This window comes from Pecten maximus, chromosome 5 (genome assembly GCF_902652985.1).
Source record: "Pecten maximus chromosome 5, xPecMax1.1, whole genome shotgun sequence".
Taxonomy (NCBI): Eukaryota; Metazoa; Mollusca; class Bivalvia; order Pectinida; family Pectinidae; genus Pecten; species Pecten maximus.
Window position 1 is genome coordinate 1,094,324 of NC_047019.1, and position 19,079 is coordinate 1,113,402.

Sequence of the window (19,079 nt, forward strand, 5' to 3'; positions counted from 1 at the left end):
AGGAGAATTAAATCAAGTTTGAAGGGCAGACTCGAGACCTCCGCACTCTTATGGAAGGAGAATTAAATCAAGTTTGAAGGGCAGACTCGAGACATCCGAACTTTTATTGAAGAATTAAACCAAGTTTGAAGGGCAGACTTGCTCCTTTAAAAGAGGAACAGTATCAATATGGCAGTTCACACTGGACCTGCTATATAGTAGATAAAATCATCATTAAAAAAACAACACATATATTTATATACAAACTATATATTTATTTGAGAATCTCTGAAATGACATGACACACCAAAAACCTTGGCATTGTAATCGTCAATATAAAGTCAATAACATCATTTTTAAAATGTTTTAAATCCTTTGTGGTATAGATTCAGATTCTCGAATATTTACAGTCAAATAAGTTAGCAGTTCCTGTGAAAACTATATAGGACGATGAAGAAAGTAATTCTCTGAAAATGTGCTAAACGTATTAATGATCTGATAACGTGGTTATAGGATGTGTATTCCCTTCGTATACTACCAGATAGACAAAGGTCAAGGTCAGTTGAAGGTCAGTATATAAATAGCACTTTAATTTACTTGTTGGGATGATTTGTACATGCTGTGTTATCTCATCCAGTTGACTTTCTTTAATAAAATGTTTTTAAAAAATACTCTAAAATGCTCAGTAATTATCAAAAACCTCCACTTCATCAATTTTTATGAAGTTTTGAGTTTAGATTCACAGGAGATTCTAGAAAGATCATGGTACTTCCTAGTTCTTTTTGGTCCTACAATGTATATCTTTGTTTTTGTTTAACGTCCTATTAACGGCCAGGGGTCATTAAAGGACGTGGCAGGTTTTAAACACTTGGCCAACCCGGCCCCAATGTATATCTATCTTACTGCGGGTAAAAAGTCATTAGTTTCAAAAGGCAGAATGAAAACAATGGTTAAACACGATATAAGAGACCGCTGGTCGGCCGATCTATAATCCGACATTATTTCACTGACTGTGACCTCTCATTTCCTAAGCACTGTTTTGATGCTTGTTCTGTCCGATTCTGGACGGAAGGAAATATTAAATCATGCCTTTATTTATAACTCTAAACTTGATGACAACTGTACTTAAAGTGCAAGATGATATGTCCGATATAAACAGTTACTAATTCACACCAAGATAACGAACATTGACAGGGCGGGCTGTTTAAAGTGTGAAATACTGTACAGACGAAGAAAACACCATACTGTTTATATACTGGGCAGTCTCTATCAGTCCCATGTTTTAATTTATTTTCATGATGAATTTTTGAGATAGAGGTATTATAGTGACACCATCGAACATTTAAATGTGATTGAAAAGTTTAATATGCTCAAATTTGTCTATAAGAAGTTAGAGGTTACCAGGCGCCTGTGGTAAGCTTTGTGTAATACTCAAACATTGGTAAAGTAATGCTCAAAACCCGAGTCTCGAGGATAATATTAGACCTGGAAGAAAATTTAATGAAAGATTAAATCTTGTTTGTTCCATCATACCAATCCAAAAACATCTATCAATTCACATGTTTTAAAAAAATCTAATATTTGATGAAATATAAAAATATAAAATATACAATTATGGAAAATATTGATTGCTGTAAATACATGTAAACATGTATATCGTTTCCAATAAATTCAAACCAAGATCTTCAAAGCTTGGAATAAATCTGAAACCAGCATTCCAAATATATAGATATTTTTCTCAAAATATACAAAGAAAACTGTACGCCGTTCTTGTGACAAAGTTATGTTAAATATACTGGATCAGTCCCTGCCGTTTTTGTGACAAAGTTATGTTAAATATACTGGATCAGTCCCTAAGTATGTGGTGAACATTTACGAGTTAATAATGGAATTTTATCAATGATGGTTGAGAACGTCTTAAGTTTGGTTTGGTTTGTTTTGAGGTTTTGGAGATGGAGGAAAGCCGGACTACCTGGAGAAAAACCACCGGCCTACGGTCAGTACCTGGCAACTGTCCCACGTAGGTTTCGAGCTAGCAACCCAAAGGTGGAGGGCTAGTGATAAAGTGTCGGGACACCTTAACCACTCGGCCACTGCGGCCCCGAACGTCTAAGTCAGCACTACTAGTATGTTAACACTTTATACTTGACAGAATTAAGGTGAATTGACCTTTGAACTTAACACCTTTAAACCATAAACTTAGCACACAACCAAGTTTTTAAAGCCCCAAACTCCCAAAGAATATATATATATGTTTACATTTAGACCTCTTTACAGTTTTCAGGATTAATATATACCTATCAAATTATCGTGAATCAAAAACTTGAGGAAAATGTGTATTTATGAAAGTATAGGGGAAATTCCAAAAAATGATAACTGGGTCCGACGGAGCAAGTTTCTATGCAAATTAGTCCCACAATGCAACGGGCGGGTTAAATGTCAATACAAAATGGCGGAACGCAGAAAGCATGGTCCTGCCAAAATGCAGACAGATTCTGTCAAATAGAAACGTAAAAGGGATTGGAATTGGCAAAACCTTCAGATTTCCTTATGAAAAGAATTCATTCCTTGGAACTTAGCAAGAAAAAAAGAAGGAATAGACTCAAATTCCAATTTTGCCCGATACCGTTAAAAAAATAAATTTATAAACACCTGTTCAGCAATGTGAATATTTTGACATTTCACTTCTGAAGTAGATTTTGAGAAAACAGAATATGTGACGTGATAAGCAATTATCCTACTATCTGAAATAGGTTTGTCACTGCTACGAGGTTTGTCAGTGCTACGAGGTTCGTCTTTTCCTACTAAGAAATTTGTCTTTTCCTACTCAAGGTTTGTCAGTGCTATAAGGTTTGTCTTTTCCTACTCAAGGTTTGGCAGTGCTATGAGGTTTGTCTTTTCCTACTACAAGGTTTGTCAGTGCTATGAGGTTTGTCTTTTCCTACTCAAGGTTTGTCAGTGCTACGAGATTTGTCTTTTCCTACTACGAGGTTTGTCTTTTCCTACTACGAGGTTTGTCCCTTCCTACCACGAGATTTGTCTTTTCCTGCTATCTGTATGTATGTCATACAAAGTGCTACGAGGATTGTGTTTTCAAAAACATTCCTTTCTCAATAATCCTTCCACCTACTTCCTGGTTCCTGGTTAAAATCAAAAGTTTAGAAAAGTGAATATTTTCACGGTTTTCTTTTTGTCTGCTGATCATGATGAAACACACCTTGAATCCTTATGCAAGAAATTTTCACACTGAAGTTCGAATATTTTTGAAAATATCCCGGCTAGGAAGAATTTGTTGTTGATTATCCCTAGAATGAATTCATCTTTGTCACTTGGGTTTGTTCAGTGACAGCGTAGTTAGTTGTATCCGCCGTCCAGACGAAGATCGGATGTTCAGGCCAGATATAGAGGTTTTCGGCTTGTCTCCATCAGCTGGGAGGGACGGAGCACTGGGTGACACTTTGTCAACAGGAGTGACCACGTCACTATCGTCCTGACAGTCTTTTGGTAGATCATCGTTAGACGTTTCCAGAATCAGTTTTAGATCACTGCTACAGGAATCGGTCTCCATGGTTATAGGGTCTTCACTCTGATGTAAAAATATAACAAACCTCATGTTACAACTAGACACAACACAAAAATCATGTTACATCTAAACACAACACAGTAATCTATTACCATGGAAAAGAATGGGAGGAAGCAATAGAAATCTCTTAATCTCTAACATCTACGGTATTAAGGGGAGGAAGTAATAGAAATCTCTTAATCTCTAACATCTACGGTATTAAGTAGAGAAAGCAATAGAAATCTCTTAATCTCTTACATCTACGGTATTAAGGGGAGAAAGTAATAGAAATCTCTTAATCTCTAACATCTACGGTATTAAGTAGAGAAAGCAATAGAAATCTCTAACATCTACGGTATTAAGGGGAGGAAGCAATAGAAATCTCTAACATCTACGGTATTAAGGGGAGGAAGTAATAGAAATCTCTTACATCTACAGTATTAAGGGGAGGAAGCAATAGAAATCTCTTACATCTACAGTATTAAGTAGAGAAAGCAATGGAAATCTCTTACATCTACGGTATTAAGGGGAGGAAGTAATGGAAATCTCTTACATCTACAGTATTAAGTAGAGAAAGCAATGGAAATCTCTTACATCTACAGTATTAAGTAGAGAAAGCAATGGAAATCTCTTACATCTACGGTATTAAGGGGAGGAAGTAATGGAAATCTCTTACATCTACAGTATTAAGGGGAGGAAGTAATAGAAATCTCTAAATCTCTTACATCTACGGTATTAAGGGGAGGAAGTAATGGAAATCTCTTACATCTACGGTATTAAGGGGAGGAAGCAAAAGAAATCTCTTACATCTACGGTATTAAGGGGAGGAAGCAATAGAAATCTCTTACATCTACGGTATTAAGAGGAGGAAGCGATAGAAATCTCTTACATCTACGGTATTAAGGGGAGGAAGCAATAGAAATCTCTTACATCTACGGTATTAAGAGGAGGAAGCAATAGAAATCTCTTACATCTACGGTATTAAGAGGAGGAAGCGATAGAAATCTCTTACATCTACAGTATTAAGGGGAGGAAGTAATGGAAATCTCTTACATCTACAGTATTAAGGGGAGGATGTAATAGAAATCTCTTAATCTCTTACATCTACGGTATTAAGGGGAGGAAGCAATAGAAATCTCTTACATCTACGGTATTAAGAGGAGGAAGCAATAGAAATCTCTTACATCTACGGTATTAAGGGGAGGAAGCAATAGAAATCTCTTACATCTACGGTATTAAGGGGAGGAAGCAATAGAAATCTCTTACATCTACGGTATTAAGGGGAGGAAGCAATAGAAATCTCTTACATCTACGGTATTAAGAGGAGGAAGCAATAGAAATCTCTTACATCTACGGTATTAAGGGGAGGAAGCAATAGAAATCTCTTACATCTACGGTATTAAGAGGAGGAAGCAATAGAAATCTCTTACATCTACGGTATTAAGGGGAGGAAGCAATAGAAATCTCTTACATCTACGGTATTAAGGGGAGGAAGTAATAGAAATCTCTAAATCTCATACATCTACAGTATTAAGGGGGGGGAAGTAATGGAAATCTCTTAATCTCTAACATCTACAGTATTAAGGGGAGGAAGCAATGGAAATCTCTAACATCTACAGTATTAAGGGGAGGAAGCGATAGAAATCTCTTACATCTACAGTATTAAGGGGAGGAAGCAATAGAAATCTCTTACATCTACGGTATTAAGGGGAGGAAGTAATAGAAATCTCTAAATCTCTTATATCTACAGTATTAAGGGGAGGAAGCAATGGAAATCTCTTACATCTACGGTATTAAGAGGAGGAAGCAATAGAAATCTCTTACATCTACGGTATTAAGAGGAGGAAGCAATAGAAATCTCTTACATCTACAGTATTAAGGGGAGGAAGCAATAGAAATCTCTAAATCTCTTACATCTACAGTATTAAGTAGAGAAAGCAATGGAAATCTCTTAATCTCTTACATCTACAGTATTAACTGGAGGAGCAATAGAAATCTCTAACATCTACAGTATTAAGGGGAGGAAGCAATGGAAATCTCTAACATCTACAGTATTAAGGGGAGGAAGCGATAGAAATCTCTTACATCTACGGTATTAAGGGGAGGAAGCAATAGAAATTTCTTAAATCTACATATGGTATTAAGGGGAGAAAGCAGTATCACAGTTATGTAGTATTTTTCATAGTGAAGATGCACTTAATAAAGGCACATTTCAAGAATGAAAATGTAGATTTTTTTTTTCCCATTTCACAGGAAGTTTTTTGTTAAAAATAACCTAAAAGTCAGCTATTTGATCAGATAATGGCAGAATTTCTAAAACATAATGATTTAATTAACTGAACATTCATTTAATTAGAGTTAAAGCCAATAACACATTATAATGATCTGCCTGCCAACGGAATGTCAATAAAATAATATTAATCAAAACAAACTGGTTCATTGACTTTGTGGATGATAGGCTGTGGTCCATACTTACTCAGGAACTATTGGAGGAGGGGGCAGGACTAGGCCGTGGTCCATACTTACTCGGAAACTATTGGAGGAGGGGGCAGGACTAGGCCGTGGTCCATACTTGCTCGGGAACTATTGGGGAGGGGGGCAGGACTAGGCCGGGGTCCATACTTGCTCGGGAACTATTGGAGGAGGGGGCAGGACTAGGCCGGGGTCCATACTTACTCGGGAACTATTGGAGGAGGGGGAGGACTAGGCCGTGGTCCATACTTACTCGGGAACTATTGGAGGAGGGGGCAGGACTAGGCCGTGGTCCATACTTACTCAGGAACTATTGGGGGAGGGGGGCATGACTAGGCCGTGGTCCATACTTACTCGGAAACTATTGGAGGAGGGGATAGGACTAGGCCGTGGTCCATACTTACTCGGGAACTATTGGAGGAGGGGGCAGGACTAGGCCGTGGTCCATACTTACTCGGGAACTATTGGAGGAGGGGGCAGGACTAGGCCGGGGTCCATACTTACTCAGGAACTATTGGAGGAGGGGGCCGTACTAGGCCGTGGTCCATACATACTCAGGAACTATTGGAGGAGGGGGCAGGACTAGGCCGTGGTCCATACTTACTCGGGAACTATTGGAGGAGGGGGCAGGACTAGGCCGTGGTCCATACTTACTCGGGAACTATTGGAGGAGGGGGCAGGACTAGGCCGTGGTCCATACTTACTCGGGAACTATTGGAGGGGTGGGGCAGGACTAGGCCGTGGTCCATACTTACTCGGGAACTATTGGAGGAGGGGGCAGGACTAGGCTGTGATTGTTTCTCCTCTTTGGTATTGACACTGGTACTGTCCAACGCTGATGGATCGGACGCTTCCTCTGGTACATACACTTCTCCGATCTCTCCCTCGTCAAATACCACCATGGTACAGTAGCCATCCGTGGAACTAACAAACAGGAATCGACCGTCTGAAGACCTTCAACAGGGAAAAACAATTCTTGTGAATTTCATTTTCTGTCTATGCTTAAAATCAGTCTTTATATTACTTACCAATTAATCTATCCTCATAATGATCTCATTTCCAACTTGTTTTTTTTTTTTTATTGAAATGTTTCATGAAATGAATTGGTCAGGAAATGAGAAAATTCAGTTTGACTTTTAATGAAGTGAAATGAAAGTCTGATACACTGATTTGATAATGACATCACTCTCATAAGAGATTTGATTATGACATCACTCCCATAAGAGATTTGATAATGACATCACTCCCATAAGAGATTTGATAATGACATCACTCTCGTAAGAGATTTGATAATGACATCACTCTCATAAGAGATTTGATAATGACATCACTCTCGTAAGAGATTTGATAATGACATCACTCCCATAAGAGATTTGATAATGACATCACTCTCATGAGATTTGATAATGACATCACACTCGTAAGAGATTTGATAATGACATCACTTTCATAAGAGATTTGATAATGACATCACACTCGTAAGAGATTTGATAATGATATCACTCCCATAAGAGATTTGATAATGACATCACTCCCATAAGAGATTTGATGACATCACTCCCATAAGAGATTTGATAATGACATCACTCTCGTAAGAGATTTGATAATGACATCACACTCGTAAGAGATTTGATAATGACATCACTTTCATAAGAGATTTGATAATGACATCACTCCCATAAGAGATTTGATAATGACATCACTCTCATGAGATTTGATAATGACATCACACTCGTAAGAGATTTGATAATGACATCACACTCGTAAGAGATTTGATAATGACATCACTCTCATAAGAGATTTGATAATGACATCACTCTCGTAAGAGATTTGATAATGACATCACTCTCGTAAGAGCTTTGATAACAACATCACTCCCATAAGAGCTTTGATAATGACATCACTCTTGTAAGAGATTTGATGACATCACTCCCTTAAGAGATTTGATAATGACATCACTCCCATAAGAGATTTGATAATGACATCACTCCCATAAGAGATTTGATAATGACATCACTCCCATAAGAGATTTGATGACATCACTCCCATAAGAGATTTGATAATGACATCACTTTTGTAAGAGATTTGATGACATCACTCCCATAAGAGATTTGATAATGACATCACTCCCATAAGAGATTTGATAATGACATCACTGTTGATTTCACACATCATACAGACCTTTTATAGAGATGGTAAATGTAACATTCCAAACCTCCCGTATAACTTACCAGGCTAAGTCACTGAGTTGGTGGTAATGTATATTACTGATGTATCCGAACGGTGTCGTCTGTTGTGTGTCATACAGAATGATGGAGTCCTCCGTCCCTACAGCGAATACTATCCTGTAGGGCAGACTGTTGGCAAAAACATATCAATAAACGTCACAGAATCAGATTCCCCGAAAAACTCGTACAAAAACACAGAATTAATAAAAGTCACAGAATCAGATTCCCAGAAAATGTTGTAACCTTTGTAGATCATGCGTTCTAACCTGTCACGACCAATAGAAACACAGTGCCCTGTTTACTGTAATAAAATTCATTGACCAAAGATGTGAAGAAAATCAGGGAAAACTCGTAACTATTACTTCACTAGTACTCAGACTGGTCCTGAACCCTTTGATTTCCATGAAAATGTACAATTCAGCTTTAAGTTCATGCAAATCTTATTCATGAATCAAATAAATGTTTAAATCATATCTTATTTCAGACAAGATGTTTTTATCTTACCAGAATAAAATGCTGTGTATCATCTTACCAGAATAGCGTTGTATATTATCTTACCAGAATAGCGTTGTATACCGTATTTGACCTAATAAGGGCGCCTGCCCTAATAAGGGCGCCCCTACCTTTTTTCAAGGAAATACATCTTTGACTGGGTGTCAAAATGGTGTCAAAATGGTGTTCAAAAGTAATAATTCATGTGAAATATTTTGCTACTTTATGTGTTCAATTTTCTTCAGCAAATTAAGTAACTGGAACACATGTTTTCGCCACATTTTGTGTATTCCTACAGGCTACAGATGACATGTCAGTGCAAAGAGCACCCAAAACTAAACACACATACAAATAATAACTTACCATCTTTATTTGAAGATAAAGTAAAGACTTCATTCTTGTTGATAAATAACTTTTGTTCAGAACAGAAAGCTAGTAAAAGACATTGTAAATCAATTATTAGGTCAAAGAAAACGATGTCTGATATGATCTGGGAAATCACCTGTTTCTATAAATAGAACACAAAAGAGTTCCATTTGAACATAAATGGTGGAACACACGTTCTCTGGTCTAAAGATCAGCTGGCATGGTTTACAAGTTTACAGGAGTATTCAAGTGATGTTTAAGCTTAATATATGATAATGAATAGATATTTTCATCTGGAATATTTTTATGACTGAATATTTTACCGTTTCCACAATCTAGGGTATTCTGCTATAAGGTATAGTCTGTTTCATAAAACTTCAGAATAACTAATCTTAATAAGGGCGCCCCCACTGTCAATTACCCGCGCCCTGCACCCTTATTAGGTCAAATACGGTATTATCTTACCAGAATAGCGTTGTATATTATCTTACCAGAATAGCGTTGTATATTTTTCCCATTCTTTTAAATTGTTATTCGTGTGGTCTGGAAAAGATAATAAAATTAAAGTCATTGTTATCTTAAACTCTAATAATTTGAAGACCTGCGAACTCAAACTGAATGAAAAACATGGAGATGTTTACTGAATGAAAAACATGGAGATGTTTACTGAATGAAAAACATGGAGAGATGTTTACTGAATGGTTTAAAACATGGAGAGATGTTTACTGAATGAAAAACATGGAGATGTTTACTGAATGAAAAACATGGAGATGTTTACTGAATGAAAAACATGGAGAGATGTTTACTGAATGAAAAACATGGAGAGATGTTCACTGAATGGTTTAAAACATGGAGAGATGTTTACTGAATGAAAAACATGGAGATGTTTACTGAATGAAAAACATGGAGAGATGTTTACTGAATGAAAAACATGGAGAGATGTTTACTGAATGAAAAACATGGAGAGATGTTTACTGAATGAAAAACATGGAGAGATGTTTACTGAATGAAAAACATGGAGAGATGTTCACTGAATGGTTTAAAACATGGAGAGATGTTTACTGAATGGTTTAAAACATGGAGAGATGTTTACTGAATGAAAAACATGGAGAGATGTTTACTGAATGAAAAACATGGAGAGATGTTCACTGAATGGTTTAAAACATGGAGAGATGTTTACTGAATGGTTTAAAACATGGAGAGATGTTTACTGAATGAAAAACATGGAGAGATGTTTACTGAATGGTTTAAAACATGGAGATGTTTACTGAATGGTTTAAAACATGGAGAGATGTTTACTGAATGGTTTAAAACATGGAGGGATGTTTACTGAATGGTTTAAAACATGGAGGGATGTTTACTGAATTGTTTAAAACATTGAAAGATATTTACTGAATGAAAAAAAAACCTTTCCGGTCAAATTAACTTGGTGTCCATTGTTTTTGTTCTCAACACATAAATTTCCATACATGATATTTATCTTTATTCCTCACATGAACCAAAATAAGATAAGATGTGAGATGAGAGAAATGAGATGTGAGATATGAGAAGGGAGATATGATATGTGAGATGTGGGGTGTGAGATGAGAGATGTGTGAGAAGTGGGGTGTGAGAAGTGAGGTGTGAGAAGTGGGGTGTGAGAAGTGAGGTGTGGGAAGAGATGTGTAAGATGCGAGATGTGAGAAGTGGGGTGTGAGATGAGAGATGTGTGAGAAGTGGGGTGTGAGAAGTGAGGTGTGAGAAGTGAGGTGTGAGAAGTGGGGTGTGAAAAGTGAGATGTGGGAAGAGATGTGTAAGATGCGAGTTGTGAGAAGTGAGGTGTGAGAAGTGGGGTGTGAGAAGTGAGGTGTGGGAAGAGATGTGTAAGATGCGAGATGTGAGAAGTGGGGTGTGAGATGAGAGATGTGTGAGAAGTGGGGTGTGAGAAGTGGGGTGTGAGAAGTGAGGTGTGAGAAGTGGGGTGTGAGAAGTGAGGTGTGGGAAGAGATGTGTAAGATGCGAGATGTGAGAAGAGATATTCTGTAAGTGTGATGTGAGAAGTGAGGTGCGAGATGTTAGCTATATGAGATGTTAAATGTGAGATGAGATGTGAGAAGTGCGTCAGTGACAAGTTTATACCTGTTGTTCCATTACGATGAATTTTACGAAGTTGGTAAAGTAGTGGGCTGCACCTGGCACATATCGTGGCTTTTTTAGGACTGGGCAGATAGACAGCAGGCCTGAAACAAACAAATGTGTAGATAGACAGCAGGCCTGAAACAAACAAATGTGTAGATAGACAGCAGGCCTGAAACAAACAAATGTGTAGATAGACAGCAGGCCTGAAACAGACAAATGTGTAGATAGACAGCAGGCCTGAAACAGACAAATGTGTAGATAGACAGCAGGCCTGAAACAGACAAATGTGTAGATAGACAGCAGGCCTGAAACAAACAAATGTGTAGATAGACAGCAGGCCTGAAACAAACAAATGTGTAGATAGACAGCAGGCCTGAAACAAACAAATGTGTAGATAGACAGCAGGCCTGAAACAAACAAACAACTGGGCAGATAGACAGCAGGCCTGAAACAGACAAATGTGTAGATAGACATCAGGCCTGAAACAAACAAATGTGTAGATAGACAGCAGGCCTGAAACAAACAAATGTGTAGATAGACAGCAGGCCTGAAACAAACAAACAACTGTATACTGGAAATATCTGTAATATCACCAACGTAAACAAACAAATAACTGTGTACAACTGTATACTGGAAATATCTGTAATATCACCAAGGTAAACAAACAAATTACTGTGTACAACTGTGTACTTGAAATATCTGTAATATCACCCACGTAAACAAACAAATTACTGTGTACAACTGTATACTGGAAATATCTGTAATATCACCAAGGTAAACAAACAAATTACTGTGTACAACTGTATACTGGAAATATCTGTAATATCACCAACGTAAACAAACAAATTACTGTGTACAACTGTATACTGGAAATATCTGTAATATCACCAAGGTAAACAAACAAATTACTGTGTACAACTGTGTACTGGAAATATCTGTAATATCACCAACGTAAACAAACAAATAACTGTGTACAACTGTATACTGGAAATATCTGTAATATCACCAACGTAAACAAACAAATTACTGTGTACAACTGTATACTGGAAATATCTGTAATATCACCAACGTAAACAAACAAATAACTGTGTACAACTGTATACTGGAAATATCTGTAATATCACCAAGGTAAACAAACAAATTACTGTGTACAACTGTGTACTTGAAATATCTGTAATATCACCAACGTAAACAAACAAATTACGGTGTACAACTGTATACTGGAAATATCTGTAATATCACCAACGTAAACAAACAAATTACTGTGTACAACTGTGTACTTGAAATATCTAATGTATCACCAATGTAATTTACACACCCTAAAAATCAACTCAACAGTTTTTACAACTGTTGTTTTTAACCAAAAATTTAGCAAAATTACATGAATTTTGAGTCCAAAATTTGCCAGGTCGGACCATTCAAACCAGCCTTGGAGTGGAATTATCAACAACAAATTAATAGATAATTACTGATTCCCTGCGAGTGTAGTCTTGTATAAACAAACAATTATTACCTGGTAAGCCTTCACTGCTAGCTGCATCGAGTACGGTAGACAATAATTACGGTCACAGCAAATTTCTACTTTCACTTTCATCTTTTAAGAAATTATGTCAAACAGAAACTATCTTATGTAACATCAGTAGTGTAACTTTGCTCTCATAAACACCAGTACAAGTATTCCCAACGTGTTCTCATCACATGACAGTCACATGATCCGCAGTCAATGCACGGTCATGATCTGCTTTTTATATACAGTCCAAAAACTCACATTTGAACAAAAATTTCTGCGGAATGTGATGCAAGAAAATGCAAGGGGTAATGTGTTTTCTATATGAATGTAATTAAGGTATGATCTATTGAAATTTCAAACAGTCTGACAAAATCTTTATGAGTCTTACGACATCAGCGCTTACAATCAACAATTTGCGGCACCATGCTGCAAAACGCCAAAATGAATTCAGTGGAAATCTTTTATATCTATTAACACGAAAACAAAACACATTCATATAATGTTATCCACTTGTCAGCAGCCAGTTACGACCCAAGCCATGATCAACACAGGTAAGGTGATTCAACCTCTGTTGTTTTCTGATTGAGAGTGCAGGTGTGTTGGTGATCTCAGACAGAGGCCATTGTGTCAAGCGTTGATTAGGGATGCTAAGAATGTCCAGGTGTCAAATACAACAACTTACCTGGGGCTACAACTTATAGAAATAATTCTAATTGTTCATGTTGGACTTTTGTAAACTGTCATGGCAACCAAAGCTGATATGAAGGAAAAAAACTTGAATGATCTCTAGCTCTGAACCAATGTAATCTACCCAACCCAGAAAACAGTGACTGCCATGTGCTCAGAAAACAGTGACTGCCATGTACACAGAAAACAGTGACTGCCATGTACTCAGAAAACAGTGACTGCCATGTACTCAGAAAACAGTGACTGCCATGTACACAGAAAACAGTGACTGCCATGTACTCAGAAAACAGTGACTGCCATGTACACAGAAAACAGTGACTGCCATGTACTCAGAAAACAGTGACTGTCATGTACTCAGAAAACAGTGACTGCCATGTACACAGAAAACAGTGACTGCCATGTACTCAGAAAACAGTGACTGCCATGTACTCAGAAAACAGTGACTGCCATGTACTCAGAAAACAGTGACTGCCATGTACTCAGAAAACAGTGAGTCATGTGCTCAGAAAACAGTGACTGCCATGTACACAGAAAACAGTGACTGCCATGTACTCAGAAAACAGTGACTGCCATGTGCTCAGAAAACAGTGACTGCCATGTACACAGAAAACAGTGACTGCCATGTGCTCAGAAAACAGTGACTGCCATGTACACAGAAAACAGTGACTGCCATGTACTCAGAAAACAGTGACAGTCATGTACTCAGAAAAGCATCTCATGCAAAGGATCGACCCAGCAGCCGCACTTCCATCAGAGACAACGATATTAGAATGAGTACGGAAAGAGTTAACATGTTCACAGAGATTATTTTTTTGTGACGGACATATATACAAACATCACAAAAATAAAATTCTCATAAATATTTGCTGGTTTAAAGTAGTTTATCAGCTTAATGTTTCCTACAATGACATCAAGATAATTATTTACACTTACTTGGTAAAGTTGTGTCTAGAGAAGATATAGGTGGAGTTGATCACTTTATCTCCGAGCTCCATACACCCTGCCGGCGTTATCAGAATCTCACCATCAGGGGAAAATGTCAATCTCCGAAAGAAAGAGCGCATAGTATCGTCGTGAAACATCCTGAAAGACTTGGGTTTCTCTGGTTTAGCGTCCGATTTAATTTCCGTGTCTTCTTCTTTCGGAGGTTGTGGAAGGGTCATCTTGGAGACGCTTTGTACACAGTTCTTATTGGAGATGCTGTATATACGACAGGACCTAAAAGTAAAGGGAAACTAATTATGTTAACACAAGTGTTTATAGTGATTCTATTTATATCTCTACATCATTTCAATGTTTTTCTAAAGGTATTGGGGCCGCGGTGGCCGAGTGGTTAAGGTGTCCCGACACTTTATCACTAGCCCTCCACCTCTGGGTTGCGAGTTCAAAACCTACGTGGGGCAGTTGCCAGGTACTGACCGTAGGCCAGTGGTTTTTCTCTGAGTACTTCGGCTTTCCTCCACCTTCCAAAACCTGGCACGTCCTTAAATGACCCTGGCTGTTAATAGGACATTAAACAAAAACAAACCAAAACAAACCAAATCTAAAGATATTATTCTGATTTGCTCCAGAACATTTTGTTCCTTAGCAATAAAATTATCTTGTCAGTTATAAAGCAAATTGATTTCAGCAACCATGATTTTCTTTAATCATAAGGTTTTTCCGATGTTTAAAATTTTGTTCTTCAACTGAATTTGGATGACTTGTTTTACTCTGCGATGGTTTGCCCTCTACCAATCGCAGAGTGAAGTCGTACGACTTGTTTTAGACTACCACGTATCCAGATTGGTTTGACCTCTATCCATCGCAGAATGAAGACGGATGACTTGTTTCAGACTCACGTATCCTGATTGGTTTGCCCTCTATCCATCGCAGAGTGAAGACGGATGACTTGTTTTAGACTCCCACGTATCCAGATTGGTTATCCATCACAGAGAGAAGACGGATTATGTTTTAGAATCTCAAGTATCCAGATTGGTTATCCATCAGTGAAGTCGGATGACTTGTTTTAGACTCCCACGTATCCCGATTGGTTTGCCCTCTATCCATCGCAGAATGAAGACGGATGACTTGTTTCAGACTCACGTATCCCGATTGGCTTGCCCTCTATCCATCGCAGAGTGAAGACGGATGACTTGTTTTAGACTCCCACGTATTCAGATTGGTTATCCATCACAGAGAGAAGACGGATTACATGTTTTAGACTCTCAAGTATCCAGATTGGTTATCCATCAGTGAAGTCGGATGACTTGTTTTAGACTACCACGTATCCAGATTGGTTTGCCCTCTATCCGTCGCAGAGTGAAGACGGTTGACTTGTTTTAGACTCCCACGTATCCAGATTGGTTATCCATCACAGAGAGAAGACGGATTATGTTTTAGACTCTCAAGTATCCAGATTGGTTATCCATCAGTGAAGTCGGATGACTTGTTTTAGACTACCACGTATCCCGATTGGCTTGCCCTCTATCCATCGCAGAGTGAAGAAGGATGACTTGTTATAAGACTCCCACGTATCCAAATTGGTTTGCCCTCTATCCATCGCAGAATGAAGACGGATGACTTGTTTTAGACTCCCATGTATCCAGATTGGTTATCCATCACAGAGAGAAGATGGATTACATGTTTTAGACTCTCAAGTATCCAGATTGATTATCCATAAGTGAAGTCTGATGACTTGTTTTAGACTCCCACGTATCCCGATTGGTTTGTCCTCTATATATCACAGAGTGAAGTTGTACGACTTGGTTTAGACTCCCACGTATCCAGATTGGTGCATCCGCTATCAGTTAAATTTGTATCATTTTCCTTTAGTAAGTCCATATGATTGATGAACCTGAGTTGCTCAGAAAATAAGGACAGATTTAATGATTTGATGTTGCTTCGAGACGAGACCTGTATCAACATTTGATGTTGCTTTGAGACGAGGCCTGTATCAACATTTATTGTTGCTTTGAGACGAGGCCTGTATCAACATTTGATGTTGTTTTGAGACGAGGCCTGTATCAACATTTAATGTTGTTTTGAGACGAGGCCTGTATCAACATTTGATGTTGTTTTGAGACGAGACCTGTATCAACATTTGATGTTGTTTTGAGACGAGACCTGTATCAATATTTAATGTTGCTTTGAGACGAGACCTGTATCAATATTTAATGTTGCTTTGAGACGAGGCCTGTATCAATTTTTGAAGGTCTGTCAAGATTTGTGCCTAAAATATCACATTTAAATCACTGACAAAGAAGCCTGCTTAAAAGAACAGGTCCCAGTTCTTGAGGGCCTCTAAATACAGAGTTATGCTCGTTAGTTTAATAGAGTTATAAGCTCATTAGTTTGACACCAAACTTGCTGGTTAAAGGTTATGGACTGCTTGCAATTATATTTACTTTGTTTAATAAGCATCATACCTGTCTGTACATAAGGTTGCCACAAACTCGTTCTTGGGGTCAAAGGTCACACCCTGCACAAAACTCTTGTGTTCATTGAACATGGCCAGCTTCTGGTCTGAAAAGCAGGATTACAACGTTACAATTAACTTCCCATGTACAATAGAATGGTTTGGTATTTCTTAATAACATTTTGATCAGAATAAAGAAATAAAATTTAACTCATATCACAAATTGTAAGAAACCATCACAGTAAAATATTGTATCTTCAATCCCCCCCCCCCCCCCCCCCCTTCCCCCAAACATTACTACATTATGATCAGTTTAAAACAGATATGTGTACAATACATACACCCATGACCTTTCTTGGGTTTGCTGATGAGCTGAAGTGTTTAATAAAAATTCTATAAAGAGGTCCAGATATTTAAGAAATTGAAAAGGATAAATGGTATACAAATTAAATATTTTGAATATAATGATAAAGAGGTCCCTTACTTTAACAAAGTAATATTTTGGTTGTCTCAGAACCTTGTGGGTTATCAAAGTCACCTTGGGAAAGGTTTATTAATTAATCAGGGTTTAAACATCATTTGACCTATTTACATAATTTTAACAATTTATTAACTGCACCAACACCTTACCTGTGACACTATGGTGTCGTCCTTTATAATGGCTTACCTTTCACAAGATCCCAGAGTATAGCACTGTTGTCCACTGACCCAGATATCATATACTTGCCATCTGATGACCAGCTCAAATCATAGATATCTTCAAGGTGACCCCTGTAGGTTATAAATATTTCAAATATAATTAGTTATTGTATTGTTGAGATGAAATAGGTATTAAAGTGTAACACAGACCGATGATTTAAGATAAAAAATTCCATACGACCATAGTTATAGAAACTTCAGGATTACTGACAAAACTTTCTGGTTACCTAAGAACCTTGTGGGTAACTAGAAACACTTTCCGGTTACCTTAGAACCTTGTGGGTAACTAGAGAAACATTCTGGTTACCTTAGAACCTTGTGGGTGACTAGACAAACTTTCTCGTTACCTTAGAACCTTGAGGATTACTAACTAAGCTTTCCGGTTACCTTAGAACCTTGTGGGTAACTAGAGAAACTTTCTGGTTACCTTAGAATCTTGTTGGTGACTAGACAAACATTCTGGTTACCTTAGAACCTTGTGGGTAACTAGACAAACATCCTGGTTACCTTAGAACCTTGTGGGTAACTAGAGAAACATTCTGGTTACCTTAGAACCTTGTGGGTGACTAGACAAACATTCTGGTTACCTTAGAACCTTGAGGATTACTAACTAAGCTTTCCGGTTACCTTAGAACCTTGTGGGTAACTAGAGAAACTTTCCGGTTACCTTAGAACCTTGTGGGTAACTAGACAAACATTCTGGTTACCTTAGAACCTTGTGGGTGACTAGACAAACTTTCTCATTACCTTAGAACCTTGAGGATTACTAACTAAGCTTTCCGGTTACCTTAGAACCTTGTGGGTAACTAGAGAAACTTTCCGGTTACCTTAGAACCTTGTGGGTAACTAGACAAACATTCTGGTTACCTTAGAACCTTGTGGGTGACTAGACAAACATTCTGGTTACCTTAGAACCTTGTGGGTAACTAGACAAACATTCTGGTTACCTTAGAACCTTGTGGGTAACTAGAGAAACTTTCCGGTTACCTTAGAACCTTGTGGGTAACTAGACAAACATTCTGGTTACCTTAGAACCTTGTAGGTGACTAGACAAACATTCTGGTTACCTTAGAACCTTGAGGATTACTAACTAAGCTTTCCGGTTACCTTAGAACCTTGTGGGTAACTAGACAAACATTCTGGTTACCTTAGAACCTTGTGGGTGACTAGAGAAACTTTCTTGTTACCTTAGAGCCTTGTGGGTAACTAGACAAACATTCTGGTTACCTTAGAACCTTGTGGGTAACTAGACAAACATTCTGGTTACCTTAGAACCTTGTGGGTAACTAGACAAACATTCTGGTTACCTTAGAACCTTGTGGGTAACTAGACAAACTTTCTTGTTACCTTAGAACCTTGTGGGTAACTAGACAAACATTCTGGTTACCTTAGAACCTTGTGGGTAACTAGACAAACATTCTGGTTACCTTAGAACCTTGTGGGTAACTAGACAAACATTCTGGTTACCTTAGAACCTTGTGGGTAACTAGACAAACTTTCTTGTTACCTTAGAACCTTGTGGGTAACTAGACAAACATTCTGGTTACCTTAGAACCTTGTGGGTAACTA

The 19,079-nt window shown here is 37.9% G+C and overlaps 1 protein-coding gene across 1 annotated transcript in view; it reads right to left on the reverse strand.

Annotated features, from left to right (window-relative positions):
• Positions 1–234: 234 nt before the first annotated feature.
• Positions 235–19,079, reverse strand: part of LOC117326791 (chromatin assembly factor 1 subunit B-like) — a 28,043-nt gene continuing 9,198 nt past the window's right edge. Inside the window, exons 6-13 of the mRNA XM_033883516.1 lie at positions 17,479–17,582; positions 16,822–16,918; positions 14,348–14,632; positions 11,218–11,318; positions 9,591–9,642; positions 8,245–8,370; positions 6,769–6,967; positions 235–3,565 (exon numbers count right to left, since the gene is read on the reverse strand). Coding sequence (XP_033739407.1) covers positions 3,305–3,565; positions 6,769–6,967; positions 8,245–8,370; positions 9,591–9,642; positions 11,218–11,318; positions 14,348–14,632; positions 16,822–16,918; positions 17,479–17,582 — 1,225 coding nt within the window. The 3' untranslated portion in view covers positions 235–3,304. The remainder of the gene's footprint in view (positions 3,566–6,768; positions 6,968–8,244; positions 8,371–9,590; positions 9,643–11,217; positions 11,319–14,347; positions 14,633–16,821; positions 16,919–17,478; positions 17,583–19,079) is intronic.